Genomic DNA, 12,670 nt, shown 5'->3' with positions numbered 1-12,670 from the left:
CCTGGACGTGCCAGGGGAAGGCAGAGAGGGAGGAGAGGAGGAACCTCATCACGCCGTAGCCGCGGTGGGAGAGGCCGTGGGAGAGGCGGTGGGCGAGGAAGAGGCGCTGGTGCCCTCGGCATGACAGTGGATGATGTCCAGCGTGTGCGGGACATGCAGTCCGTCAGGGTTGCGGTCGATAGGGTATGTATTTATAAGATTTGATCATTGATAATTGCAATGTTGTTTTGCTTTATTTCTAATGAATAAAATGCCATATGTAATATGCATTTACATTACACCAAACCTGCAGTGTTCGAGGTTATTATTTACAAAGTAATACATTTTTGTAATGTATTACTTGTTACCAATGAAATACCAGTAATGCAATTACAGTTACATTTATGCCGTGATGTATTATGTGAAAGCAAAGATGCATCTCACGGGACTGAATGTCACAAAATGAAGATAAACCTATTGATGTAGGCTAATCGGTTTTTCTGGAACATCTGTATTGTGTTTACTGTACAATGACAATGACAATGAAGTCAAAATCACAGTGTATTAGATCTGAAAAATCTGAAAATGTTATGGACTTATACAGACTGACTGTTAGCCTATTTTTAAAGAAACTTACCACTTTGAAATCAAAGTTACAAGTTACATAACAATAATTTTTCATAACAGGAAGCACTCAACGCCCTGACTGCAGAGGAGGTGATGGACGTGTGTCTATTTTGTATGGACCGGGACCCTGGCCTGATACACCTGGCACTACGCCGAAACACACAGCTAACCCCAGCAGACCCTCCCACACCTGGCAGCCCACCCTGGTGTGTGTGTGAAAACTGCAGGGACATGCCCACTGATGTGGAAAATCTCTGCTGCTCTCAGCAGCCACCGTGGTGCGTGTCCAGGCTGCCACATATGGAGGCATACATCTTAGCCCCTGGAGTCCTGCAGCTGGCGGTGGCCATATGGAATGATGTGCGGGCAGTAGATATTGCTCCACATCCGGGTGACAGAAATAGACAGTTCCGTCATGCTGCCTACCGCAATTTTGTTATGTGGCAGCATGGAGTGCTGGGTCAGGGAAACCGTGTGGTTATCCCGAGCTGCTGCGTGGTACGCATTCGCGAGAGTTTTCCTGACCCTCATGGGTTTTATGTTGGCTTCCGCCCAAGCAGGGTTTAAGATTTTTTGTTCTTGTGTTTTAAAGTTATAAGTTATTTGTTTTATTCATATTTTTTTGAAAAATGTTATTTTTTACAAAAATGTTCTTTAAACTGTTGTATTTTTGAATAAATTATCTTTACATTCACCTTATTCTCTATGTTCTTGTTTTTAAATACAAAAACAACTGCAGTCTCTGCACCAGTTATAAGTCTATGAAACTTTATTATGTACAACTAAATTACAAATAGCTCCACAGACAGGGGCAGAGCCACCAACACACACTCTTCAGGGGCCTTGACTGGATTCTTGGTCCGGCAGAGATCGTCCTTAGAAAACACAATAGTGCAGACATTAGTATTATCTAATCAAATATGACTTTGACAAATTCATCATCAATGACATCATGATTTATAAATCACCTGTTCCTCGGCTGATTTGTGTCTGAAACAGCTCCTCCTTTGTTGGTGCAGGAATGCCAGAGAGAACTCCAAGGTCTCTTGGGTCTCCTGGTCTCTTGGGCATTGATGATGACATGCCCTCTTTGGAGGACAGCCTTTTCTTTAGCACAGCTCTTTGCATGTTGGGAATGTAGCTGTACTCCTTCTTTTCCTTCAGTACTTGGAGTGTCCACTTCCTTGACTTTTTGTGAAACAGCTTCCGGTACCTTGTTGAATGTAAAAGTGTTAAAATTGAGCTCAAGCGTAAGTAATTTCAGATGAGTATTACAGCTATGATAGACATGTCTGCATTTATTCATTATTGTTTGTAATCAGAGTGAGGAAGTTTCATGTCATACACATTCAAAATGAAGTCATTAGTGTTGACAAGCAAGACTCATGAAAGTTTTTCTTTAAAAATTTCAACGTCAGCCACCGTTATGCTCTGCTTCTTTTGTATAATGATACCATGACACAGCTTATCACCATAAGAAATAGGGTTATGTCTGAATATCACAAAGTCTTGTCACAACACTATTCACTAAATTTCTGAAGCATCTGATGTCTTCATGTAGAACTTACTGATATTCTCCTGAGGATGTTTTCTTTGGTGATCGGCCAAGGTGGTGATTGTAGTCGAGGGCAGCTAAAAGGACCCGGGCTTCATAAACGGGGGGGGAGAATCCGAAACGCTTCCCAGCATACATCAGTATGTGGTTGTGGTACGACTCAAGTTCTGCAGTTGACCTATGACATATGAAATGCAGGAAGAAAAGTATGTTTGAGAGGGGGAATAAGTGTACACATACACACCTGACAAATTCTTCAGATGCAAGACCAAAAATATAACATTATGGGCGTTAGTAAGATCATATTCCGACAATTTGCTGCTGAAAAGATGTTAGACAAATAAAAAATAAACAGATGACCTTACCTGAAAGTCAAGTACTTAGTTACAGTCTTGAGCCAGCGTTCATTCATGATAACTTCTGCCAGCTTCTGGTGTGCTGTGGATCCCTTCTCAATCAACGGCTTGTCTCTGCTGTCTGTCAAGGGGCCATGTGTACAGGCACCCAAAACCCAGGAGTGCTCTCCAGTCACGTGGTGTAAAACCCCAGTCCACATATCCTACAGATAAATAAAATAAAAGTCAGTAGAGCACTAATTATATGCAATGTCACAAAACTGCACCTGAAAGGCATGGCATTTATACATGGTAAACAACTTCATCAGCCACATAATTCACAACTTCAACAGCAACCACATGGATTAGCCTGGTCAAAGTCCTTTACATTGAAAGGTTAGGTTGAAGTAATCGTTACGTAAAATATTTCAAAGGTATTATTGAATTGTACAGGGGTTTGTATAATGCTTACAAAGAAAGTGTCGTAGTCATCGGCCGTCTTGCAACAATACCAAAAGTGGTTGCAAATGTCCCTGTTCCACTCATGGAGGATAGTGCAGTCCTTGAGCTGACCTACCTGCAATTAGAATTGAAGACATAGTGTTTGTATAGGGAGTCTGAGTAACAGACTAAACTTCTGCAGAGTCTAAAACGTATAACGACCATTACTGCCTTTCCCATGCAAAACTCCAGTACTGAAGCATACATTTTTCACGTGAGGGAGTTCTTCATGTTGCATGTTTGATTAGTTTAACAAATTTCAAATTTCATTGGCAGATTGTTTGAATTCATCAAAGATAATGTATGAATGAAAAGCATTTTTTTGAGTGAACATAAGTGCATATAGTGAGACTAATGTCCACATGTACACTACATTGGAAAAATATCACTTACGGCATGTAACTTTTTGGACAGGTTTTTGGATCCATGCCACATGTCAAATGAATGATGAACTCCACTGTCTTTGTATTTCCCCTTATCTGAAAAATGAAATACAAGAAAAAACGTTTGTGTTTGTAACATTTGTAATCCATAATAGTTGCAACTGCAAATCATTCAATGCATGCTTGATTTGTGTCTAATATCTAAAGCTCTCAAGTAGGTAGAGCAGCAGTAGAATTGGAAATGCAAGTACAAAGAGTCTTACTAAAAAGAGCTGCAATTTGGACATGGGCGTCCGTGCAGAACTCTGACAGCTTCACTTCTTGACACAGGGTGTCAAATGTGCGGATGAATGCCTCTCTTTCCATGATAACTGAATTCCTTGCAGTCTCTCTTTTGTCCATGTTGAACACGCAGATAATCTCTTTACTATCGTTATCCATGGTTGTGTACGTACAATACTGTGCGCTGAAACCAGGACTGTCCATTCGACCATCACCTGTAAAAAAGAAATGAATAAAAGAAAAAAACTACATGTTAGCCTAAGAATTACTGATTGCCCCGGATTGTAATGATACCTTGTACACATCTATTTTGACTGTGCATTGTGAGAGAGACACTTACCAAGGGCTACGACACTGGCTTTCTTTTGGAGTCGAGTGATTATCTCACTCCTCTTTTGTTTGTACACATCTTTAATTGTGTCAATGCAGTACAGGCCTTGAATTTTGTGGAAGGTAGTCCTGTTCACCATGCCCATATTCATGAATTTGAATAGGAGAGCAATCTTTGTGTAATTGTTTCCTGAAAGGAGTACATTACAAGACAAAAGAAAGTCTCCAACCAGCATTCCAAAATTGATATAGGGCTGGGAAGTCCATTTCCACACGGTGTGACCATGAACACAAACCTGAAATTCACAAGTATTACATAATCACAATTAAAACATATCAACAGTTTGAAAACATTATTATTGATAATCACAGCAATACAAAACAAAAAAAGGTGAACTAGGCAATAAAGACTCACCCATTCAATTATGGCTGCCGTGCCCCTTGATGTAATACGAACATCAAAAGGTTTGGGTGCTCCACATTTTGCCATGGTGTTGCGATTGAACACTGTGCACACTTCATCTGGTAGCTGAAGATGGGCCACTAATTGTTGCAGAGACATGTTGTAAGCAATGTAGGCTGGATCATCGATAATGTCATCCTTGACTGGGACATCAGTGGCTGGATCTGGAGCTGCTATGCTATCTGGGCCATCCTCTCCCACATCATGGACAGTTTCGTCAACACTGACTTCTGGAACATGATCAATATTAATTTTTGACCTAAGGGCACCACCAGACCTGTTGGGATGATGACAAAAGCAAACAATCAAGCATAAGCACAACCATACTCATTTTACTGACTGCATCCCGTATATGTATTCACAATAACTTACTTGACATAAATGCGGGGCACAAAATCATCATCACTTTCATCGTCGTCCTCACTGTCAAATTCCCGTGTACAATCTTCCTCAGAAGATGACAGTGGCCAATCTTGGATCTCTGGAAGCCAAGTGTCATCTTCCCAGTCAAGGCTAAAAAAAATAAGAGGTGTGTTATACTTCAGCCAATAACTGTAGTTTTTATGTGTCATACACACACACAAACAGTAACTTACGTTGCATTATGGATGCTGTTGAACTCCTCTACATCGAAGACCTCATTCAAATCAACTGAGCACATACTGGAAAAAATAAAGAAAAAAGAGGCTGCATGTGTTATGCATACTACAGAGGAAAAAAAATGAAGACATGTAAATTTGCATTTATGTATTATACTGTGCTTCCATTTTTTTCCTACTTCCTTATTTCCAGTTTTCAATATTTAGTAATTGAAGAACAAAATGTACAACATCTCAAAGGAGTTCAGGCAAAAGCATCTGTCCTAGCCTGGTCAGATGCCAGCATGAACTGATGAAGCCTCTTGGACAATTAGCCTAAACGTATTCACAGACAAATAAACAAGTGCAGTTGCTTCAACAAAATTTACTGCAAGCAACTATCTGTCTAAGCAGCAATCACACATAGTATTCTAAACAACAACTCTGGATGTTTGAGCATTGCCTTCAGACAAGTTATCTTGCAAAATCAACAGGTAACAACAATACACACAGACCTCGCCTCCAATTGACGAATAGCTTCCTCCATGGGGATACCTTCCTCTAGCTGCTGAGCCAAGTCACCGTCATCTTCCCTGGCGAAAACAAAGAAATCAATATGATATTCTGACCGATCTGAAATGACCATAGCAGCCACATACTCACATGAAACTACAGCCTGTTACCTGTCAGGAGAAATGGTGACGCTGGACAGCGACGATGGGGGTGGGGGACGCTTTCCGCGGGGCTTGAGAGGCGTCGATGTTGTGTTGTCTTTCTCAAAGCTACATTATGACAGATACGCAATTATCGCTAAAAGAGCATATTTCAACATACTAGTGGCTACTGTACAACGGCTGGGGAGCTAGCTTGATGTAAAAACACGTAATTATGCCACTGAGTAAAATGTTGCTTACCTGTCCAGTAGGAGAAAAGCTAAATCCGCATCATTTTTTACACCCAGGATTGTCCTCAGATTTCTCCATCGATCGAAAGCGTCACCAATATAAATGCGGGTCTTCAGCTTAGTATCCCTTCTTTTCTTTTCTTCTTGTTTATCTGCATCCGTTTTTTTGCGTTTTGCTTTCTTTTTTGTGTATGCCGTCTGTGGCAGCGCTGGAATCGGTAGTTTCCCTTCCTCCGCCATGTTGGTTTTGGTGTATGCGCGTGCACAGGCAGGGAGCACGGCCGTTCTGCCTCCTGATTGGATAACACTCCTATCCCAGAAGAAATGTTTTCTCCTCGGGTTACAGCAGAGCAGAGTGACGGAGAGACTCGTGTTCCGGTCGAAACACTCTATGTAAGTGATTGCTGACGGAAAATATGACTAATTAGGACTTATATTAACAAAAACATTTCACTGATATCTCCTTTAATACTGGGAAAGTGTCAAAGCCCCAGTTGGCACATTGATGCACCCAGTCTATATCTAGAAACCTTAAAATCATCTGTCAGGACTCCTGTAGCTTTGTGATGTCACAACAAAGCAGTCACCAAGCCCCGCCCACCTGGTCTCATTACAGGCTCTGGTCTTTCTGAGGGATTTACCTGATGCTCAGAACTTCACTTCTGGTTTTTGGTTCTTAAAAAATTAAATAAAAATGTAAGAGGTACCTTTACCTTCAAGTGCATTTTGAAATGGTAATCAAGCAACACGACAATCAATAGTGTCTGCTGTGTGAATGAGAGATCACTGCCTGGGAGCAAGAGGTTTGTACTTTTAACAAAACAGGGCAGGATGTGACAAGTGTAGGAGTTGAATGGTGGTGGTGGGGGGGTTACTATCACTCCACTCCACTCCACTGGAAAAACATAACTATTTGGTGTGACACACACTCCCTGCACACTTGAAATATGCCTGCCGAGGATTTGTGGACGTTCTAAATAATTACCCATTCTTCATCTCCGCTTGCCTCCTCCCCAACCTCCACCTCCTCCTCCTCCCCCCTTCCTCCGTATCTTTTAATTTACGCCAACCATCCTTGCAAAATCGGGGAGTTAAGAAAATGAAAAATCAGGCAGTCATTAGTCAAAGCAGCCATCCATTCAACAGGTAAATATGACTATCACTCATACAGTCAATATTAGCTCACATACTGCTGGCCACTGCAATTCACTGCTCTGGATCCCTGCAGCTAATTCTGCCCTCCAGTAAACAATAAACCACACACAAACACCCAGAGACATGCAGGAGCAAACCACACATTTACACATGTCCATACAAATCAACATATATAGACATACACAGATCCATTACCGCTGAGCCATTGCAAAAAATGCATTCATACTCAGCTAGCGTTCTGCCAGGAACATCTGCATTAAAATGATACGCCGGTGTTATTGTGTGCTTACAGCCGTGCGCCAGAGGCACTTGTGCTGAGCTGGTTATAGCAGGGGATTCAGTGGCCGGCGTCGGGAGATGGAAATCAAATAATGAATAAATTTTACATCCTGACTCATTTAATTTTCTCTGTGGCTCAAGGAGAAGGAGTCTTGTCTGGAAGCCGGCGGTGATTTCCTCTTTCATGTAAACGTCGCCAAACGTGAAAGTACTGGAGCGCAAAATGTGAATAAATACGAACAGACACACACGCACGCACAGACACACACACACACACACACACACAAACAAACACACAAGCACGAATGCACACTTTGATTCAAACAAAAACAATATATTGTGAAGTAGCATATCTACTACTATAACAATGATGAGGATGAGTTTCTCCTCTGAATGTAGTGTTACTGCAGGCAATCATGAGAAAACCAAGCATCAACATTCATGAAACGTCTATGGAAAATGCAATAGATTAATCATATACCATAAGGTTGCATGTTGCGAAAGTACCAAACATGATAAAAAAAGAGAGAGAAAAAAAACAGGCTGGTAGCTCATCTACTCTGACTTTCTCTCGTAGTTATAGGAGGAAACAGCCAAAATCAGAACCATCAATCAGTAGTTTTGTATGTTGTTTGTTAGCTTGTAACAAGCTGTGGTTGAATATATGCATTCACTCTCTACTGACAATTTTTCTGTGACTAGTGCAGAGCAGAGTGCATCAAGATGGATAGAAGAGGAAACTTCGGTAACACTTTACTTGAAGGTATCGTCATAAGAGTGACATCACGCAGTCATGAACGTGTCATAAACATTATGTCAATGTCATAACGTTGTCATTAAGTGTCATTCGGTTTTTGTAGGGTTAGGGTTAGGGTTAACCGAATGACACTTAATGACAATGTTATGACATTGACATAATGTTTATGACACGTTCATGACTGTGTCATGTCAGTCTTATGACAGTGTCATGTCACTCTTACGACGATACCTTCAAGTAAAGTCTTACCAAAACTTCTGAGAGACTTGACTCCTCACCTGACATTAGCAGATGCATCAGAACAGTTAGCAGTTTAGGTTTATTTAACCCCGCCCCATTCCATTAAAGCAGAAGTAAGCGGAATGTTTGTGTTAATATAAGTCTTAAATAGTTGTATCTTCCGACAGCAATCACTTACATAGAGTGTTTGGACCGAAACACCGGTCTGTCAGTCACTCTGCTCTGAGCCGAGGAGAAAACTTTTCTCGTATCCTACAATGTTTATCCAATGAGGAGAGAGAACGGCATGCAGGGCTGTGTGTGCAGCCAAGGGATGCGCCTGAATGTGGTGACGTAGGGACGAGGACTGTTATGGTGAGTTCAAGGCAACTCATATTTTTCCGACCTGTGAAGTCGTACCAGTTCGATCTGGTACATAGACTGTAAAAAAAGACGTACTGGTACGAGTTCACGGGTCGGAAGTTACGAGTGGCCGTTATAGTGACTTTCACAGGTAAAACAGGTCGGAAAAACACGAGTGGGTTACCTGGAACGCTACAAAGTCGTAAGTTGTGACTTGAAGCTGTAATTTACGGTTTCAAAAGCCTGCCTGGAACGCAGCATTAGCCAAAACGACCGGATCACTTACTTCTGCTTTAAGTTTACAGGATTGGTTACTTGGGTTTGCGATGTATGAAACCCCAGCTGTGTGAATCTGGTTGCCTGAAATTCAAGGTGGAAATACAAATAATTTCACTTCAGTATATTTCTCGTATTATATACATATTAAATCATGTTAAAACCTGAATGGGGCTTTAGAGAGATCAAACACAATTATTATGTGTTTTCATGCAACATATCCACTCAGCTGTTCTGTCAGTGTAACTAAGCCACCAACAACAACAGCAACAATAGTTTCAGATAAAAATGCAGCTTAATGCAGAAGCATAAGCAGCAACAGACACCACGGATAAAAGGCAACAATAATAATTCTAAACAAACAGCAAGAAAAGAGTGCAATTCGTTTTGTGACAAAATTGAGTGTGAGATAATGAGGTTCCTTCTTTCTTTAATATTAATTAGTGTATTTCTAATCCTTTAACAGATGGTGGAAGAGAGATGACAGGAAAAGAGCGGGCAGAAATGGTGAATGACATGCAACAAAGGTTCCCAGCCAGACATGAAATAGGGAAACATGTTAGTTCATGGTCGGGGTTTTAACCAATCAGCTGACTACAGGGCAGCGCTGTTTGAGGTGAATTTATTTACAGCCGCCAGAGTGAAAGGGAAAAAGAAGTGCGGATGTGTTTTATTGGCAAAAAACAGGGGGAAAAAACGGAGTTGAAGAGAAGAGGCCTCAAACTCGCTGACCCTGCTCTTATTATGTACACAACACCCTACAGTACAACACCTAGGCCAGGTGTGTCGCATACTGCTGACGACGCTGCGACAGAAAACAAGGAAATTAAGGCTCTCATTGATCTGTGTGAAGTGATAATGTTCCTTTTATCCAGTCTTGCATTACAAAACAATACCTCTGCATCCGAGGTAGGCCTATTGACTCATGAAATACAAATAATGAGTGCTTATTTTCCCCCAAATGAACTGTGTTTAGGTACTAACTGCTCAGTAGAAAGTGCAGATGGGGTAAAGTTTTGGAATTTTGTCCTGCAGCAGCTCCAGAGCATGACCGACATGTATGTATGATGAAACCGTTTGGCCTCTTGAAACCACATATAATTGGATTCTCCCTCTTTTTTCCCTCATTCCAGCCATCAGTCTCCTCTCTCATTATCTGTCTCTCACTCTCTAGCTTTCTCCCATTTCACTTTGACTTTCATCGTCCGTAATCTTCCCCGCTTTACTTTCACTCTGCAGTTTTTTGTCTTACCCCCACCCCTCCTGTCCCAACACCCACCCGCCCCTCCTTTATTTTCTCCCCTTCTTTAAATCTCTGCTGCTCTATTTCATTGTCGCTTTCAAGTTTCGTCTCTTTTATTTTCCGCCTTTTGAACTCCTCTTTCACTCTCGCTCCTCTTGTTCTCCGTAGCTCTGTCTCTCTCTGAAACAATAACCATCCTTCACAAGCCGCTGGCGTTCACACAGTGGAATACTCGTGGTGGTGTGCTGATTACGCAATACTCCCTCCCTCCACCCCCTCTGAAAACACAGTCTGCTGCGCTCTGGAGCCACCGGTGCAGAATTTCACTACAAAACCATTTAGGGAAAATAATTAAAAAAAGGAAACTAACTTTATTCCCTTTTTGTTAGTGTTCAGCAATTGTGTCCCCTGTGTGCTTGTCAATATAATACCTCAGTGAATGATGAGTTTAAACAGCAGTCAGCAAAGTGGTCATTTTTCACTGCCTTGTTCCATGGTTCAATAATCATATATACATCATACAATCTATCAGCACCCCTGCTGCCTCCCAAACCAAGGTGACTTATGTCTTGATTTACAACAATCAATACCTCATCAGAATTATTCACCCCCTTTGACAAACAAATCAATGCATGTTCTTCAGACCCGCACCGACATCTGAGTCGAGCCTCTAAGAGCTCGCTGTAATTCAACGCCCGAAAAGAGGCCTGTGTTACGATAGACAGCTCCCTGGACTCACATTTAGCTCACCGCTTTAAGTTGAGCGTAATTAAGTGAAGAAATAAAGGCAGGAAATGCTAAGAGGCACATGCCAGGTGAATAGTAAGTGAAAGTGCATCTTTCATTCATGAGGAAATCGACCCTTTTCTGTCTTTTTAATTTCACTTATATGTGGATAAACAATAGGAAGAGAGACAACAGCGACCGTACACGCTTGCCCCACAAACACACACTCACTTTTAATCAAGTCGTTTTTAAACCCACACCCAGCAGTGGGTGTGATGATAGATCCAATGGAAACTAACAATAGCCTGTGCAGCAACTGCCCCATTAATCCTGTGCCTTCGGTCAGTTCTAATCCTGCTAGAAATCACAGTGTTATAAAAATCACTGATTTCCAATACCCATCCATATTCCCAAAGGCATCGTAACAACATACATGATTGCAGCGGGGTCATGTCAGGAGCATCTCCACGGGCTGCTGTGGCTGAACTCTTTTCTGTTGGTTGTTGTCTATCATTTGACTTCATCATTTTGAATTACTTCTATGTATCAGTCTATCTGGTAAAGAAATGTGTTGTTGTGTGAGAAACACAGCAACATTAGTACTGAGAAATATAAACACTGGAGCGAAAAATGTCTACTGTCCCTTTAACTAATATTAAATAAGGTAAAGGTCAGATTTTGGAAATTTCATTAAATATCATTAACCTTAAGAATAAGAGACTTGTTTTTTTTCTGGGATCATAATGAAATGTTAATGAAGTCAACTTTACTTCAGGACAGCAACATCAGCAGCTGCCAAATATCTGGTCAGAAGCTGACTCATAAATTATCAATACAGGTGCAGGTGCGCCGGTGCAAAACACTGTACACTTGGGTAGATGGATCTGCTCACACATACACACACACAGGCACACACACACACTTATACACACATTTCCTTTATAAAACTTTTAAAGTTAAGGGTGAATTCTGCAGCTTGCGTCTGTTCACCTGAGGGCGTTTTTTTTTTTAGGATGAAAGATACTGCGTCTTGTCTATAAGAAGTGTTTGCTAAATTGAACTACAGCGTAGTAGTAAGGGCAGGAGCTATCAGAGACAAAGTGTAAAGGTTCCAGCCACTTCCTTTTCAGATTATTTGTCCTTTGTGATAACACACGTTTCTGAAAACTGGTGATTTTTGGAATAATTTAAATTTTACTAACTCAAACCCTGCACGCTTTAACAGCAGCTTTCAATCTTTTTTTTGTATATTTTTGGGCTCTTTTGCCTACATTGGATAGAGACAGGAAATGGGGAGGCAGAGCGAGGGGGAATGACATGCGGGACTTGTATCGGGGCCGACTGCAACGGGGACCGCAGCCTCTGCATATGGGGCACATGCTCAACCCACTGCGCCACACGGCACCCCTTTATTTTTTAACCTTAGTTTTTCTTATTTGGCAACTGCTTTTATCCCAAGTGACTTACAAGTGAGGGACTTCTTCAATCTTCACTGCAGTAGGATACGTTGATGTGAAATCCAAGGAAATGAGGTACAGAAAATATTTGAAAGTGTAAGTGCTACATGTTAGTGTTAGAGCTGTTAGGAGAGGAGGTGCTCAACTGATTATTGAAGCCAAAGAGGAACGCACTGCTTCTATTTAAGTCGATCACATTCCAGTTACTTTTCAGGACCAGTGCCATTGTTACCCTTATGATTAGCTAGATTATACAAC

At 41.4% G+C, this 12,670-nt stretch overlaps 1 protein-coding gene across 1 annotated transcript; it reads right to left on the bottom strand.

Moving 5' to 3' along the window:
• Nucleotides 1-4,082: 4,082 nt before the first annotated feature.
• On the bottom strand, nt 4,083-6,933 carry LOC310996521 (uncharacterized protein; the record flags this gene model as incomplete). Its single annotated transcript, XM_083985943.1, has 8 exons — nt 4,083-4,121; nt 4,223-4,288; nt 4,408-4,732; nt 4,828-4,968; nt 5,052-5,117; nt 5,549-5,626; nt 5,717-5,815; nt 6,923-6,933. 8 exons carry the CDS (start codon nt 6,931-6,933, stop codon nt 4,083-4,085), a joined length of 825 nt encoding a protein of 274 aa, XP_083842069.1.
• Nucleotides 6,934-12,670: the final 5,737 nt, after the last annotated feature.

Source organism: Trachurus trachurus (genome assembly GCF_905171665.1).
Source record: "Trachurus trachurus genome assembly, chromosome: 14".
Lineage (NCBI taxonomy): Eukaryota > Metazoa > Chordata > Actinopteri > Carangiformes > Carangidae > Trachurus > Trachurus trachurus.
The sequence above is the reverse complement of the archived record's forward strand: the minus strand, read 5'-3'. Positions and strand labels throughout refer to the sequence as shown.